General features: G+C 42.4%; 1 protein-coding gene across 4 annotated transcripts in view; it reads right to left on the reverse strand.

The window, feature by feature from the left end:
• Positions 1-18,047, reverse strand: part of TULP4 (TUB like protein 4) — a 141,360-nt gene that overhangs the window by 8,567 nt on the left and 114,746 nt on the right. For all 4 annotated transcript variants that reach the window (XR_007375486.1, XM_048937994.1, XM_048937995.1 and 1 more), the window contains exons 8-14: positions 15,616-15,840; positions 13,743-13,977; positions 13,116-13,260; positions 10,544-10,688; positions 9,265-9,358; positions 7,595-7,738; positions 964-3,539 (exon numbers count right to left, since the gene is read on the reverse strand). Coding sequence is in view for 3 of the 4 variants with exons in the window: in XM_048937994.1 (XP_048793951.1) it covers positions 964-3,539; positions 7,595-7,738; positions 9,265-9,358; positions 10,544-10,688; positions 13,116-13,260; positions 13,743-13,977; positions 15,616-15,840 (3,564 nt within the window). In the remaining variant the exon portion in view is untranslated. The remainder of the gene's footprint in view (positions 1-963; positions 3,540-7,594; positions 7,739-9,264; positions 9,359-10,543; positions 10,689-13,115; positions 13,261-13,742; positions 13,978-15,615; positions 15,841-18,047) is intronic.

An 18,047-nucleotide genomic window follows, 5' to 3' on the forward strand; every position in this document is an offset into this window, starting at 1 on the left:
GCAAAGCCTATGGTCAGTGTGATTTTGCACAGGGGTTCAAGGCTATGCACCCATGGTCACTGCTTTCTTAACAAGCTGTTGTTTTGCAACAGGACAAAACTAGGAGGCTACCACTGGTTATCTATGTTGAATATTTAAGACACTGATCTCCCAAGTTAAATCAGAGAGAGTTGAGAACCTTGATGTCTGTAATAAATCAAAAGTGACATTCAGAGATGCTATAGCTGAGCCAGGAATTAAATCTGTAACACTTGGACTGTCCCAGTCCAGTGTTCTGCTGATTTATTAATGGCCTGGTTTTGGTGTAGTAACATCCCACTCAGGCAGAAGGGGGAGACTGTAAAACAAAACATTTTCTAGCTTCCCAAAACTTCTCCATCCATAGGCTGCTTAAAAGTGGGCCACTGAGCCTCTTTCTGGGAGAGGGTCAGAGCCTCCTCTTGTATCTTCAGGATCAAGAACAAGCTGCCAAGGCCTGATAACTCAGGAGGGGAAATTTTGATTGAGGGAACCTAATTGAACCCCCATCAGTTCTCTTGAACAAAGCACATGTAACTGCCACAGGAACTGAGCAGTGTTCATTAAATGAGCTATCGTCCAAACTCACTGACTTCAACTGTAACTATACTCAAGGAAATCTGTTGCACTTTTCTCCAATTTATGCAACTGATTTATTACAAAAACTACTTCCCTTCAGAAGTAAAAACTAGCGATATTAAAGGAAGCCTTCGTTCTTACGTCTTACTGGGATAATACCGAATATGTCTGGTACATTTACATTACAACTGCACTTTATCCTTACTTCTCAGTCTAGCACTTTGCTGGTTTTTATTGTTTGTTTTCTGTGTGTTTTTCCCCAAACAGCAACCAATGTGAGCTGGAGGCACTGCGCTGCATAGAGGCAGGCTTAATCCTGGCACCCACCCTCCCACCCAGGTGCAGCATTTGCCACTGCCCTCCTACCTGCCGTCCTTCCAACTCAATCTGGAAGTTTTTTGCCGACTCCTGGGTTACTCGCCCTCCAAAGTCCAGCTGATAGACTTGTGTTGCCTCGTTCCACAGCGGCTGCTTGTTGGCCATCACGTACACAAAGCCCTGGCTCCCCAGTCTCCCGTCCTCCTTCTCGCTGGCCTTACGGCACTTGAACTCATCCAGCTCACTGGCTGTCCTCAAATTCCTTTTGGTTTTCCAACCCTTTTTGCTGCCCTGACTCTGGTTCATCAGTTCATCCCCACTGATAAAAAGCTCCGGCTCACTCTCCGAACTGTCCTGAAATTCATTTGTCTTATTCAGCTTCTTGGACTTGAGCTGGTCTTTCTGGCTCTTGACTTTCTTCTTCTCTCTGCCCAGCCTTGGGCTGGATATTAGCGAATTGAAGTCAGTCAGTGTCCTCGAATCCTTTTTGACCTTGCCCTCAGTGATAGCCTGCACATTTCCTTCCTCAGCACGACTATCCAGCCGCTTTCGGCTCTTCTTGCCGAATTTGTCTGTCCTTTGAGGAACAGGGCTTTCTGTCAAGGAGAGCACCTCCTGGAAGGTGTCCGCTGTCTCCACCATCACTTCTGTACCCACATGGCCCTGGAGCTCGGTTGGCGGGGGAGACATAACCGGCTTCTCCACCACGAGGAGCGGCTTTGGAGGCAGAGTGCCCTGGGGATTCTGCACCGGTGGGCATGCGCTGTAGGAGCTCCATGGGTGCAAGGCTATCGGTGGCAGCTGTAAACTAGAGCAGGCGCTACTTCCCGGATACATGGGTGGCAAAGGGCAATAGGAGAGGTTGGGTGGGTAACCTGGTTGAAGCACTACTGTGGGCTCCTGCTGTGCAAACTGTGTTGGGGCCAGAGCTTCTTTGGGGGAGCACGGGGGTTGCATTCCCTGAAGGGGAGGGGCACTGTAGCTTCCTGGGTACGGTATTCCGACCCCATAACTTGTCTGGAAAGTGGCAGTGGGACTCGTTGGAGACTTAGGGGAGACAAACGGCATTCGAGACATATCCAGGTGCTGAGTCTGACCGATGATGAGAGGGGCTGGTTTTAAAGGGTTGGGTACAGAGCTCTGAGATGTCCTTTCCTGAGGAACCCATATCTCTTCACTCACCATAGGATCCCACTGGTACGGCGGTGGCCGTTTTACACCGATGGCAGCCTCTGTCAAGGCCACAGGTACGTGCCGTATCGATTTTTCCACTGGACAGTGCTGAGAAAGGGCTTCATCCTCCGTAAAGGCAGAGTTGATATAATCTGCCCGGTCACGGGAACTGTCAGGTGGGCTCAGCAAGTTGTAGGAGGACTGGGAGGCCAAAGGCGACGTACTGACAGAGTGAGCGATGACAGAGCTGTGCTGGGAGCTGCTCCCCGTGCTCATATCAGGTCTCATGCCACCAATGCTGGAAGTGCTGCTGCCAGAGTTGGCATTAGTGATGTTGCCCACACCACCAGCACTCGTGGTGCTGCTGCCGCCACTGCTGCTGCACTGGCTGCAGGTGTACAAAGCAGTGGGTACTCTCTGCTGGTACTGTGCCGTCACAACGCTGCTCTTGGCTTTTGGGGGAAGCTGCAAGGTGGCTCTCTGACTGTCCACCAGCTGGGCCATTTTCAGCGCTGCCTCCCTACTGTTCCTCCGCAAAGTAGCATGGATGATACTGCTGTCCAGCCGCTGTGCAATGCTCCTGCCCTGTGACAGCTGGCTGGCAATGTCGGGGTAGGGCGGTGGGTCCCCAGTGGGGATGGAGTAACGGGGAACTGTCAGCCGGTTCAGGGTGGCACTGGTGCAGGGTTGCTGCATCTTCTTCTCGGCAGCGGTGATGCGCAAAGTGGCAGAGCTGCCGGGCCCTGGCAGGGTGTAGGTGCCCTGGCCACAGAGCATGCGGGTACGAGGTCGGCACACTTCCTCCACATTCCCGCTGCTGTCGAATGTTGTTATTCGCTCGTACCCCAGAGGCGGCTGGTAGTGCCCCGCAGGGTAAAGGGAGAACTCCCCCTTTTTCAGGCAGAGGTCGAGGGGCGGAGGTGGGGGGACAGGTGGGGGTGGCGGGGGGCCCACCGTGGGAACGGTGCCAGGGTAGGGTGGCGGGGGGTTCATCTTGTTCAGCTGCAGCTCCTGAGCGGCCCCAAAGATGACAGCATCGCTCTCCACTAGCTGTGGTCCCGGTCCTGGACGCGGGGGCTTGGCCTTGAGCGGGGGCTCGTGTTCACGGTCACCATGGTCCCGGAGGTCGGCAAGGGCGATGGCAGGGGGTGGTGGGGCAATAGTGGGAGGAACAGGGGCAGCGCGGGCCACATCTCCACCGGTTGGTGCCACTGCTCCAGGGCCAGGGAATCGGCCTGGTGCTCCTGGGAAGGGTCCTGGCCCCTCACCCCCTGTCTCGGCCGGAGGGTTAGCCAGAACATCCAGCTGCACATTCTGGTTGGCCAGCAGCGACTGGACCAGGCCGATGCTCTGCGTGGGCGACATGGCCTGGGCTGAGCTGTGGATGGGTGCAATGGGGATGTTGACGGTGCAGGGTGGGCTGCTGGCAGGGGCACCTGGAGCTCCAGGCACTGCAAAGAACAATACAGCCCGTCACTCGCTAGCCTCCCTGCATGTGGCAAGGCCACTTGCCCTCTGCTTGCTCTAGTTCAGGGCCCATTGGCCTTTGCTAAGCGTGGTGCTTAGGCACACACAAGGACAGCAAGCATCAAACCACAAAAACCTCCAGAAATGGCATTTCATGTATTTTTTGCTTTTATTCAGTACTTTGAGGAAGACATTTGGGCAGCTAAAAAATGTGCCACTGGGAAAGTTCATGGAAGCGTTAACATGAAATTCAGGAACTGGGGGGAATTTGTTTTTAAAGTTAGTGAAAAAAAAAGACCACTGCACGTCTTTTGTACTTTATCATTTTGTTTTACCCTTGACTTTTTAACTGCCTGCTTATCTCTATGTGTTTAGGAGCTCAGCTGTATTTGGAAGGGCTGCTATCAGACCTGAAATCAGTGGGTCAGACATTAGTTTGAGCAAGTAACCCAGACTATCTGCACTGACTCCCATTGCACATTTCTTACATTTGGAGATCAATTTTAAGTTAACTTCGTGGCAGTGGTACTTCAGAAGTAAAGTTCAGCACTCACGTTTAGGCCACACTATGATTCCCATGAACTTTCCCAGAGCAGTGATTTTACCTGGTGGGTCTGAACTAGCACTCACTCATCACCCAGTTGTAATGAACACTACTTAAATCAAAACAAAGTTTTAAGAATTGAGATTCACATTAGTTTTCAGCTAAGTTGTTTTGATGATAAAGATATCAACAATCAAACAATACAAAAGAAAATCAACCCATAGATACCTGGCTGCTGGCACCTCTTCTTTGCCTCTAATCCTAAAGCTACTGGATGCGGCTCCCAGGCTTTGTTTAGGGCAGCTGCTACGTAGTGGTAAGGCACAAAACAGCCCTCACTGACCCAGGCTGACACTCTCTAGAGCCAGTGAGGTGCTGCTTTGATTTGTTGGAGAGAGCTTCGGGCAGAGGATGCCATAATGCTCCTCAAGCCTGCCTTGACCTGACAGCAATTACCAGCACTGACTTAGATGTTTGATAAGCATTCTCTCTCTTTCTTTCTCTCTCTCTCTCTCACACACACACATACACGCACACACACACACACACACACAAAATGCGAAGGAAAAGATGAAGAAAGTGGAAGATCAGCAATGAAAGCACTATATCAGTTAGCATGAGTGAGCTTCAGTATCAGTAGCTTGGTGAGCTTCGGCAAACTGGAGAATACAGTTATCAGCTGGGAAAAGGCAAGTATTATCCTTTGAGTTTAGTGAGTGACAGAGCAACCTCTAATACAAAGAGAAGGAATATGAAACAGAGAGAGGAATACAATGGAATGAAATACAGACAAAACTCATAGAAGTTGTTGAAAGCAGGTTGGTGTAGGAAAGATGTGAGGAAATAGATGGGAAGTAAGAGAGATTCAAAAATTAAGTGTTGAAATCAAGGAAACTTAGCATCAATGTTTGGACAGGCTGCAATCAGAAATGTGAAAAGAAGCAGATGAATAGACAAAAGTTTCCCACAAGTGGTGGTGAACAAGTGACAGTGTAGCAGTTCTCATGATTATAAGCAAAAAGCATGGAATGTGCCCCAACAGCTTGGAATTCCTTCTGCAAAAAGCAGTAAGACTGATTCCAGGAAGAGCTACCACTGAAAAGCCAGAGAGCAACAGGAAAAGGAGAACACTGAAAGCAAGTGCAGATGCAAAAGTCAAAATAAGAAGGAACATAGATAGAAAAGAATAATAACATATAAACAAAGAGAGAACCTAAGAGTTTTTGCTAGTTCTGCACAAAAAAAAAAATGCAAAATAATAAGCAAGTTGTATCAAGCAAGTTTCTGGCAGGAAATTAGAGTTCTATCCACGATCACTTATGCGAGCAAATTCTATGGAGATCTGTGGTTTGTAAGAACTCATCAGGCAAGAGATCCATTAGTCAGAATTAATCCAGTCACTGCCTGGTTCGTAATTAATTTCTAATTAAAATCCTAGTCGCCTACTCATGCCCTATAATTACACTTCCAATAGCATGAGGTTTTTATCAATATTAGTAGCCACAGTGGAATGTGGAAGGTGTGCAGATATTTGTGGATATGTTGGTAAGTTTTAACAGTATCTCCGTTTGTTCCTTTAGAAGGCTGACAGCTAAACTTCAGCAGCCCTAAGGCAGAGCAATTTTGTGCCTGGCTGGCAGGCCATGCACTCATCCTGAGCTAGCAATTTGTGCTCTTAAGCTTAAGGTTTAATTGTTAGCTTTGCTTGAGCAATCTGGAATGTTGCTGTCATGGGTATTAAGTGCCTATCCAAATAACATCTCATTTGTCACGGTGTTGCTTAATATTCCAATGTGTTTAAATTTAACTTTTTTTTTCATTTCTCCAATGGTTTTTAATTGATTTGTCAGCATAATTTGCAAGTTAAATCGATTCACTGTTTTTTTGCCCTGCCAAATCTTTACTGACTACATTAAAAAGCACCTCACCCAGAGTACTTTCACAAATTCCACTGCCCAACAGCAATTTCTACTGCTGTTTTTTTTTTTCATTTGTTTGCCTTTAAATTTCTCAAGTAACCATTACTTATACTGCAATACATTTTTCCATTTGTATGAAGCCATCTTTCCACTGTATACTTACTGGCTTTAAGAAAGAATTCTTGAGAGATTTTCGAAAATTTCAATAGCCTGTTTGCCAAGTCAGAAGGAACTTGAAAGAAAAAAGTGGGCAGAAGAGGAAGGCTCTTATGGAAGATAATCTATTATCACTCTTATGACGTTTCTCAAAGAGCAGGAAGAAAACTCTTCACAATTTTCCCTATATATCCGTGGTGCTTACCAACTTGTAATTCAGAACACTGTTTCAGCTCTTCTAATAAAATTAAAAGCACTGATATTGCACATCAGGAAGGGACACAAAAAACTTTACATTAACTTTCTTTTTGTAATCAGTTTTTCTGGTTCTTTTGCATGCATGAAATAAGTTTCATAGGAGAATTTGTTGAGCGCATAATACATATGATCACCAATGTCTCTACTATTTTTTTCAAATCTTTCTGAAGAAAATATTTCTTTCTTCAGATCCTACAGGTAGACACAAATTAAGCAAGACAAGCCCTGAATCATGGGGAAATGGGCTTCACTTTAAGCACTTTAATATTTCTTTAAAAACACAGAGGGCTACTTTGATGCTTGGGTCTGTCACAAGCGTGTGAGCTTTCAGCACTCAAAAGATCCAAAACAGTGTGAGAACTTTCAATTTAATTCTTCAGTGCTCATACTTATTCTTCCTTAAAGAGTGCTGTCTGTTCATGGAGGCCACTTCTATAGTTCCAAAAAACTACAATATGGGAAACACAAATCTCTCACTGATATGAGAATTTGGAAATTGCATTAATTTAACTTCATGGCTATTCATTTTATTGTTATTCTTAATTGGAGAAGGTTCTTAGTACTTCCTACCCTTTTACCTATCACACTCAAATCACCTGCATCCAAACTTTCCCTGTACTGCTTGAATGTCCCACTACCTTACATCTTAGTGAAATTAGAAATTCCTTTCCGATCCTCCTTGTTCACATAACACTTTACTATTTTGGCCTCCTTGTAAGCTCCTTTACTGATAAAAATACGAAAGGGGATTTAACACTTTACAAAATGTGTCTGAGTTAGTCAGGAATTGGCCCAAGCTCCTGCCATCAGATTGTGCTTTGCTTCCATCAACTCACAAGAACAACCCCTTTAGACTTCCAACACAATATAATTCTGTTCTACAAAGATGCAGAATGCAAGGCTCCAATCTACAGAAAACTGCTAGTGAACTAAGTAGAAGATGATTAATGTTCCAATTCACATGAAGCTTACTAGCTCTATAAGCAATAAATTTTTGTATGTCTTTATAAAACAACGTCTGTAATATGCACTAGTTTTGTTCTAATCCAGTTCTACAGGATTCCACCAGACTAAGGGATTTTGATTTGTGTATTTATCAGGGAGCTGATCTGTCCTCCAGCTAGCCAGAGCCGTAATTTGAGAGGCCTAAATTCCTCCTTACCTGGTAAATCATCTTCATCTTCACTGAAAACATTTGGATTAAAGACAGGCAGGTTAATGTAGTCCATTGAAATCTTTCGCACTTCTGGGAGATAGATTGTCATCTGCCTGGGCTGAAGATGCAGCAAACTGGTTTTATATATTACTGGAGACAGAATGTGACAAGGAATAATTTTTAAAAATGGTTACACAAGGAGCAGACAAAGCTAAAAAAGAATTAACTCAAAGCAGATAGAAGGGCTATTATAATTTCTATGTGATTTATTAATAAGCAAATGCATATATGAGACATTCTTAACCAAATCACTATGTAATACTTTGCATAAAGAGGACAAAAGGGATTGCTTCTTTCAGATATTTCTCCTTAAACAAAAGCAGCATCTCTTCAGTTAAGCTGTGGAAATAATGAATTACTTCATCTGTACTTGCATCTATTTTTAGGAAAGAAAATTATTTTTCTATTCTACTTTTGGAACTCTTCACCACAGGATGCCACATACTTAGAACTCAGGGGAAAATGAGAAAGTGCTCAGAAAGGAAATCTGCTTATTACATACAAAGGAAACTCTCCTGGCTCAGGTAGTCCCTGAGACCCAGGTCCTGCAGGGACAGTATCTGAAGGAAGTACCACTGCACATTTACTCTACATTTATATAATTCTCAACATATTTACACTGAAACTGAGAGAATACTGAATTAGAAATTCACCTGATCTGACCCAGTACAGTCATTCTTACACTATCCTTTGGCAATCATTGTAAATGTGGATGTCAAAAACTGATAACGGACTTGTAAAACAAAGTGGCTGGAATCAACCACTCTGTTACACTTCAGTAAGCAGAAGATGCCACTGCCCTACAGTAGCTGTCTGTGGGGTGACAAATCCTGAGGACAATCTTTGCTCCAAGGCTGGTTCAGAGGGGTTCATCTTGCCAGTAGCTAGGATTCCATCTCTTGTCTGATGGTAGTCAACACAGACACAAAAAATATCTGTTTAATTTTGCATCCAGGGCATTGTTATTAGTTCTTAGAGCTTCCGTTGGTATTCCAGTTCAGAGCTCAGTCCTGCTATTGATTCTGCAAAATACCCTGATCTTTGCTTAGACGTTTTCTTTTGGTAGGACTGTATAGGGAGAAAAGGCCTACCCAGAAAAAGATCAAAAGAGCAGACAATCACTACTTTTAAGGCTACCAGTCTAGGAATAACCCAGAAAGAGAATCATGTGATAATGCTACCCACTGAGACTTGTAGAATCTTCAGCATGGTCTGTAAGAGTGATTTTTACATTATTTTGGTATAATTAACAAGTAAATTACTACAAAAAATGGATTTTTAAAAAACACTTCTACTGTGATTTTCATATCTTCCTCGCAAAAATGTTGTCTGTTACCTTGGGTTTTGTTCAAATAAACTGTAAGAATAAAGGTCTGTGCTTTACTGTTAATTAATCTATTACACCTGAGACTTTTAACATTTTCACCTCATTATTGTATTTATAGATCTGAATCTCTTTCAGGTATAGAGAATTTTGTAAATTCTAATTCCCAATGTCCAGAGAAAACAACTGCTCTGTTAAAGAAGCTTTTTGATCACTTAAGAAGAATGTATGTTGTAAATTTCTTATTTGTTAGAAAGCTTAATATGCAAAAGGAAACAGAATTTGCTTTTACCTGCACCAAGATTAGTTGGTAGGAAAGCAGCCAAACCCACAATTTTAAATTTGGTTCCCCAGATGTTAGATGTGACCTGAGCAAGGTAGTTGTGCTACAAAGAAAAAACAACATCATTTTCACCTAGTAAGATCTATATCAAGCTCTAATAAAACCTGCAGAGCAATAAAGCTATGTAATAATACAATTTCAGCTTTTTTTTTTTTTTATAATTGAAATACCTAAAGTGTCTGTGTAGGAACTGTTATATCCAGTCATTAAAAACCCTCATTTTGACACCTGAACACCATCTGAAATTACATCTACAACAATCATTTAAAGCTGTGGAAGTAGTGAAAGTTGATTAACATCTAAACAACATTGCTTAGAAGAACACGACTGCTTGCTTCTTCTGTATATTATGAGTTCAACTAGTTTGTATCTCAGAAAATAATACCGTCTGTCCTTTGGTTCTATGCTTCAGAATCACTTTACAAAACAAGAAATAAAATATAAATGAATTATTCTTAACCAGCTTCCAAAGCAGTTTCCCAAACCACTGCTTCCATGGTGATCAAATTATGGGTATGAAAGATTAAAAGATTTTCTCAGAAGCCAAGAGTTATGCTGTCCATATCAGAACAAGATCCAAGCCTTTGGTCTCATGTCCTGTCTTGCTGTGTAACTGACCTACTATGAGATTTTTGTAAGAAGGAAAAAGAGAAATGACAGAATGGAAAAAAACAGCTGAAACAATACAAAACAAAAAGAATTCAGACTGGTATTAATTAAATGTGTATCTAATCCAGACAGTTTTACAGGCTGCTAAGTTTCATTTACCCACAGAATGTGAACAACACAAAGAACACCAAGTGCTAATTTCTTGCCTTCCTTCCAATTAAAGCTGTTCCACACAATTATAAAACAGAGAACATTTGGCCCTGTAGAGCAATCTTGTCTCTGCAGATCCCTAGCAAATCAGGGAACTACAATGGCATTAGGACAGCTCAGAAAAACGGAATAAGAAACATTTCTACATATACTTTTCAAACAGCCAACAGCATCAACTCATATAAAACCTCTCACATGGATTCACACTGACAAAATTACTGGGGGCAGAACTTAGCAAACAATGCCTGATATTCCACTGACATTTCCAAACATTAATATTGACTTGGAACATGCAATTATAGCAGCATTCCATCTAGTAGCTGTAAAGAAGTGAAAAAAAAATTATTCAGGATCACTGGATGTGTACCACAGCATGTGGGCTCAGGTCTGGTAACAATGCACACAATACCTGAGTAATATCTTCTAAAGGAAACTCTCTTCGGGTTAGGCTTGGTGAACCAATAGAAGGTTTCCTTATTGGTAACCTTGGTGATCTTGATATCTCCTGTGCAGCTCGTGACATCTTTGGAGATTTGCGAGCCTCTATATTGATTCTGCATATGAAGCAACAATTAGAATAATCAACCAGCATGCAAAAATGCAAAAAAAACATGCTTAGGAATATAAAGATGGTAATGAAGGCAGCTGGTACAGTGTCTAATGAAGAATCACAGAATGGCCTGGGTTGAAAAGGACCACAATGATCATAGAGTTTCAACCCCCCCTGCTATATGCACGGTCACCAACCACCAGACCAGGCTGCCCAGAGCCACATCCAGCCTGGCCTTGAATGCCTCCAGGATGGGGCATTCACAGCCTCCTTGGGCAACCTGTTCCAGTGCGTTACCACCCTCTGTGTGAACAACTTCCTCCTAATATCTAACTTAAACCTCCCCTGTCTCAGTTTAAAACCATTCCCCCTTGTCCTATCACTATCCATCCTCGTAAACAGCCTTTCCCCCTCCTGTTTATACTTTCCCTTCAAATATTGGAAGGCCACAATGTGGTCTCCCTGGAGCCTTCTCTTCTCCAAGCTAAACAAGCCCAGTTCCCTCAACCTTTCCTCATAGGAGAGGTGCTCCAGCCCTCTGATCATCTTAGTGGCCCTCTTCTGGACCCACTCCAAGAGCTCCACATCCTTCCTGTACTGGGGCCCCAGGCCTGGATGCAGTACTCCAGATGGGGCCTCGCAAGAGCTGAGAAGAGAGGGACAATCACCTGCCTCTCCTTGCTGGCCACCCTTTTTTAATGCAGTCCAGAACACGATTGGCCTTTCAGGCTGCAAGTGCACACTGTTGGCTCATGTCCAGCTTCTTGTCCACCAGAAGAAGGATTTGGGGCTTCTCTGCAGGCCTGCTCTCAAGGAGATCTTCCTCCAGTTTGTATAAATACCCGGGATTGTCCTGACGACCCAAGTGCCAGCACCTTGCATTTGGCCTTGCTGAATCTCACTAGGCTTTCATGAGCCAACTTCTCCAGTCTGTCCTGTTCCCTCTGGATGCCTTCCCTTCCTTTCCATGTGTCGACCGCATCACTCAGCCTGATGTCATCTGCAAGCTTGCTGAGGGTGCACTCGATGCCATCATCTATGTCACTGATGAAGATATTGAAGAGCACCAGCCCCTAGCATAGTGTAGACTATATAATCTACACTGTGGAGAGTTACAGTTTAAATGTAAAAATGTGTAAAGCTTGGTACATTTGCAGTTACTCAGATTGGGTATCTTCAGAATCATTTAAGAAAGTTTACCAGATGTAGTATATCCTCCATGAATTAATAAAATAGTGTACAGCTGAGTTATTTCAGCTTCAGACTTCAAGCAAACCCTCAAGAAATAGAAACATGACACTTCAGTTGACAAATCTCTGCATTAATATGGCAAATCAAGGCTCCATAACCAGTGATCTCACTCTGAGCCAAATACTCCTGCCCCACATTATACAAAGGACATCGTGAGTAAGAAGAGATAATGTAACTGAAAAAGTTCACTGGTGGGAAACAGAAAGAGCAAAAGCAAAAGCTTTCAGAAAACCAAGCAGCAAGACAGTTTCTTTACCTGAGCTATTTCTGTTTTAGGTTCAGGTATTCATGGCTCTTTTGTCAAGTACTACTGAAATAAAAACTTTCACACATTACATTCACATATAAATAGACACATTTCCTTTGCTTTCTGCTAGGACAGCCCCATACTATAAAGTCTTTGGAAAGGCATTGTCTGCAACTGAAAGGCATCAAACCTGTAATATGAAGCTGGCATGCAGACATCAGTGCCTATGAGAACCATCACAGACACCCATGAGGCTCTGCGCAGGTGCAGGGTTCTGTCTGTGCACATAATAAATGTAATGAAGAGCTGGCAGGAGAGCAATCAGACACATTAACAACTTAGAAATTCGTTCTGTGTTCCATTACAAAGCCTTGTCAACTCAGTGATTGGGAGGATATTTGCAAATTCTTCCTTGCAAGGTCACCACAGCAACAGATGTGCCCCCTATAACTGGATCAATCGCATGGATTTCCGAACTTGAAAATACCCCTGCGGAAGTACAGTCTTTAACTAGACCAGGGATTTTAAGCACAGAAGACTTAAAACATGAACTGTCTGAAGGATGAAAGATATTCCATGGTGGCAAGAGTTCATGTACAGCAGAGCAGAAGTGGGAGAGTTCATAAGGCTTTTCTTTGAGCCTACTTGTGAAAATTGAGGATGCTGGGGAAGAAGGGTGCCTTATTGCTTCCCATTACCTTTTGCCCCAGAACTTTCCTCAAAGTCCACCTCAACAACAATATCTGAGATCAGTCTGGAACTGTACATGGCAGAGGACCTCAGTGCTCCAGAAGGCTCCTATCTGCCCAAAGGAGTTTGCTTTAAATTTTATGAAGTGTCAAGAAACTGTTAGAATGGAAGAAAGGGAGGGAGGGAGGGAGGCAGAAAGAAAACCTGGGGAAAAAGATGAGGCAATATTCAAGAAATGATTACCTGGGAAGTTTGGGTGATTTGCTAGCTCGGCTGATTTTGGGAGATTTCTTTGCTGCCCAGTCATCACTCAGTTCGATATCGCTGGAGTCAGAGCAGTTGCAGCTGTCAATCACAGTGGAAATCAAGCTGTTTCCATAGATTTCATCTATCAAAACAGGCCCCAAAAAATGTAAGTGCTGCTTCAGAAAACTGATATCAATTACAACTATCAGTCATCAGAAGCATAAATCTGATCCATGGGCGGTAGATGAGATAAAAGTATAAAGACATAATTAACTGTTCTTCACCGTGCCTAGCCCAAGTTTCCAGTGGTCTAAACTCAAGTGTACACGATTCAGAGGGCTGAATCACATTCAAGTGACTTCAAAATCGAGACTAAAAAATATTTTCTGCTAATTACCAATCTATTCTCTTCTACTCAAAATATAACAAGTTCTCTTTGACAGTATGATACAATTTGAGAGGCTTGAGCCTAGATCATGCTAAAAACTCTTCCCCAGCAGAAAAAGAAGGAAAAAACAGATACCAGCTTCCATATTTCTTATAAAGATTTTCTTTAACTGTTGAACTTTTAATACCTGAAGTCTTTTAAAATCATTTTTATGTAGTGCTACAGTTCACTTTTACCTGCTTTTCCATCTGTTTTAGGATCCATAATGACAAACTCTGGCCTCAACTTGCTGATACGACGTCCTTTCAGGATGGGCACCAATCCCCCAAGATATTCCAAGTACAGAGTATAACACGGGCCACCAACTTCTGGGTCATCTTCTGTCCTCTTCATCGTGCAATGAAGACGTTCGTTGCCAGCTGTTGGATAGCTGACAAAATCTCTCATATTGTTTGGGTCTGGGATAGGAGGCTTAATGAAACGAAGGAAGGAAAGAGAAAGTTTCCCATAGGTTATTGTTCTTTTTCTTGGGGGGGATGATTTAATCTTGACACGACTAACTGAACTTGAATCCAACTCTAACTTGGCAGATCACTTTACTCTGTGGGTTATACATGAGCGACACACAAAACAGTGGGGCTGTTTATTGCTCAGTTAGGCTTAAAACAGCTTAAAACTGAGAAACTAAGAGTAATCATATCAAAGAGGAAGGCTGAACTTGTAGATAACAAATCTGTATTCAAATTCCAGCTCCATCAATCTCAAACTTGATAACAAATTTTAACTTGGGTAACACAGTCAAGTCAAAGCTTCAGACTTCTATCTTCTCTCTTGCTGTCCCCAAAAGTGAACTTGGCCATTCACGTTCCCATTCCTCATTAGTACTGGTGCATTCTATAACACTATGCTACTACGTTGTCAGCTCTGGAAAGAGCTTGTACTCTTCTATCAATCCCACTTACTTCTGAATACACGACCCATCTCTGGCGAGGGTCTATTTGCATGCTGTGTAGAGAACTATGAGTCTGAAACTCAAGGTGGGTTATTTTGCCCTGCTTGCCAGCAGGCTGCATTAATCCACAAAGAGCACAGTCCAAAAGCAGTTAGACTGCTTTTGTCTACGACAATATAGCCTGTATGACACCAATAACACTAACGTGTGTTTCTTTACCACTGGTCTACTGAATGCTCTGTATCTCTGGAGATCAAGGAGCCATGGTTACAGCAAGGCATTTATTCTTCTCTGGTAAGTGAAATGTTTCACAGTCACACAAATTGCCCTGATTAGGAGTACACAAATGGAACTGTATTGAACCATTACATTACAAGCATAATTTGCTCTTATTAAAGCTGGGCCAACTTGACAGATTTCAAATTAGTTATTCTAGAGTCATACTGTTACAATGATGGCTCAAAACTTGTTTGAGAAAATGCTGTTAAGCATGCACAAAAAATACATAACACGAGAACACATATTTGGATGTAGGACATGTACTAGCTAATGCTCTAGTTTACAGGCTGTGATAGAGTTCAGAAATCCTAAGATGTACCTGAGAGCAAAAATATGAAAAAATAAGATTGAGCAGATGGCTCTGCAAGCAGCTCTGCTAGTAGTACAAGAAAAGATAGGATATCTGCTTTATTTTTTCACAGCACTGTTGGAGTAGTAAGGTTAGAAGAACTCATGGTCAGTAGAGATATTTGGGTAGACATGGATCTTAAGTATATCCTTCCTGGCAATATAAGGAGTCATGCAACAAGGAGAGATGTAACAGTTTTACCACTGTGAATGTCTCCTAAAACTATGACACAATTACTTCTGCAGTCTTCCTGAGCTAATAGCATATTGTACCTTGGAATGTCCTTGGAAAAGCCATCCATGCACAATAGTACAGATCAGTGTGTGTAAGCTCTCTTTTCACATTTCAGCAGGCACCACACTAATCACCGACTTTGATGTCCTTGAACAGGAGTGACCCTTACTCATGCTTTTTTTATCATACTTATGTAGGGTCAGGATTTTACCCATTGTCACTTAGGAGCAGCAGGGAGAAGAAAATCAAGCAACCCCTTTCTCTTTCATGAGCACACATGCTGCTTTCCTTTTACCTTGATTGTTGGTATGAAGGCAGTGGTGAGGTATGAACAGAGCCGAGGGGGAAGGGTGAGTTTGCTGATATCCTTGTCATCCCGCAGACAGCTAGCAATGGTCTGCTGGCACAGAAGCTGCAGGCTGGAGACCCTGTGCTCTACTCTGACAACATATAGTGCAGGCCCAGAAGCCATCATCAGGCGTGAATCCCTGTGACCCCAGCAGATGGAGATGATGGGACGCTGCATGGGGAGGAAAAGGGCACAACTTGAGAAGATCATACACCTTCACCCAAACAATTGCACAGCGAGTGATCATCTGAATACAGCACCAATTAAGCTACACTAAATCTTCTAGAAACTTAGAAAAGCATGCTATTGCCCATAAAAAGGGAGAAAAATGTGGACACCTGAAACTATTGATACCCACAGTTGATACACATGCAGTTCTTTTTACTCGCAAAACTATAAGCTCTTCACATAAGGAACTGTCTACCAAATTCATCAACGAGATGAAAAAAATGAGGCGCTATAAGGACATATGACTTAAAAGTCATACACTGCTAAAGAGCAGGATCTTTTGAGGCACCATCCACGTTATTTTTTCAGTCATATAATCAACCTTCATCCACTGTAAATGGATCCCATTTTACAACCGAAATCCAGACTACAAGTCCAAAGACAGCTACTAAACTAGTGGACAAGATTCACTTGGCTTTCTTGTCTTGCACTCCTTCTTTTGTTGCATTATGTCTTTTTTGAACTACTACCCGAGGAAATGAGCTGTAAGAGATCACCATGGCCTTTTTGTCTCCTGTTTATCTATACTCAGATACATCCAAGTTCATGGCAGTAGACAGCCAAGAGAGTCAGAGATGACTGGCCTTAAATGGCAGAATTCAGAGCAGCATAATAAAAAATCACTCAAACCCTCCTTTGCACATTACTCCATGCTGCATGAATATTGAGTTCACACGATAACAGCAAGCCGTGTAGAGATTTAGAACAAATTAAAAAGGATCTCATTGCATGTATAAGTAACTGCCTAACTAAAAACTGAATGGAATGGATGCTTTTATAAATACCAGTTCTTAGGAACTATGCCTGTTAAGGTAGGAGTAAACTTGTTCTCGAGGATGCAAGACAATCCTCATGGGTAAAACTGTCCCACAAACATCTATGAGTTCTTTCCCAGACAGCTCCTTGTGCCTGCTTTCTAAATTTTTGGGCCCAAATCCATCTTTTTTTATGCAAAGCACTGTTGTGTCTTGACATAGCACTATCACTGTTATTTTGGCCCTTTGTGAGGGTAAGCTGCAGTCAGCTGTCATCTCTTGCTTGATGTGCTACATCAAGCTTTGTTTGCACATATACACACACTCTAAGGAATCTTCATCCCATAGCTGTTATCTCTGTACCAAAAATTAGCTTAGGACAAGGAAGACATCCCCAATCCATAAGGCACACTGTACAGAAGGCTGTAATCAGTGAATTGAAAAGGGCTCACTCCTTCCTGTGAAGGGCTTCCTTTTTTTCACAATCCTTAGCACTTAAAAATTTAAGTGAACATATTCTTAACTAAATTATGAGCTGTATTTCCCTTAAGGTCAGGGTCTCTTTGGAATATCATAATGCACTGAACAAGAATTAACTACACAGAAGAAAAAGGTCAGGGCACACTCAGTACTAATCTTTATCTGCTCCTCTCTGGTAATATGGTACCCACATAAATGGGTTAGATTAGCCCAGAAGGTACTAATCTAGTTTGGGAGCAAAAAGTTTTCCCTTTATTTACCAATTCAAAAAGCTTGAAGATGAGAAACTAGGGGAATATGTTTCTCAGTGAATGATACAAAGCAAAATGCAGTTGCACAGCACGATATCAGTGCCTATCATCAAGATAAAAGGCTGGTGGCAGATTTTTTTTTTCAGAGAAAGGACCTTTCCTGCTATGTAATTTTACCCTAGATTTAAATTTCAATGAAAATATTGGTTTTAAAAGCAGAAGACCTTGAGAGGCAACACCACAAACACTTCTCTGAATGCACAAACCTTCAGGCTGACTGATATGTAAATGGAAGCAACAATATGTGAATACTGTGATTTTAACAGTAATTGCTAAAGGCATTCTGTAGAGAACTTCAAAAGAACTGAGAAGTTGTTTGTGTACCACTGATACTTATTACATAGCTTGTCATAACCATAAACTGTGGGACAGTCCAGTCTTTGATTTGATGAATGATCACATAAAATATTATCTAATAATATCTATTAATGGCTATTTTCGTTATTTGAGTATATATAAGTTCAGCCCTCATACTGTTTAATGGCAATGAGACAATTCATCAATAGCTGCCTGTAAAACGTGATTGAAAAGACACTGACAAAAGTTAAGCATCTGCCACATCTGAAGTATGACAGTCTGAGGAAGGTACTACGAGAAGTGACCC

The sequence above is a fragment of the Lagopus muta genome, chromosome 2 (genome assembly GCF_023343835.1).
Source record: "Lagopus muta isolate bLagMut1 chromosome 2, bLagMut1 primary, whole genome shotgun sequence".
NCBI lineage: Eukaryota > Metazoa > Chordata > Aves > Galliformes > Phasianidae > Lagopus > Lagopus muta.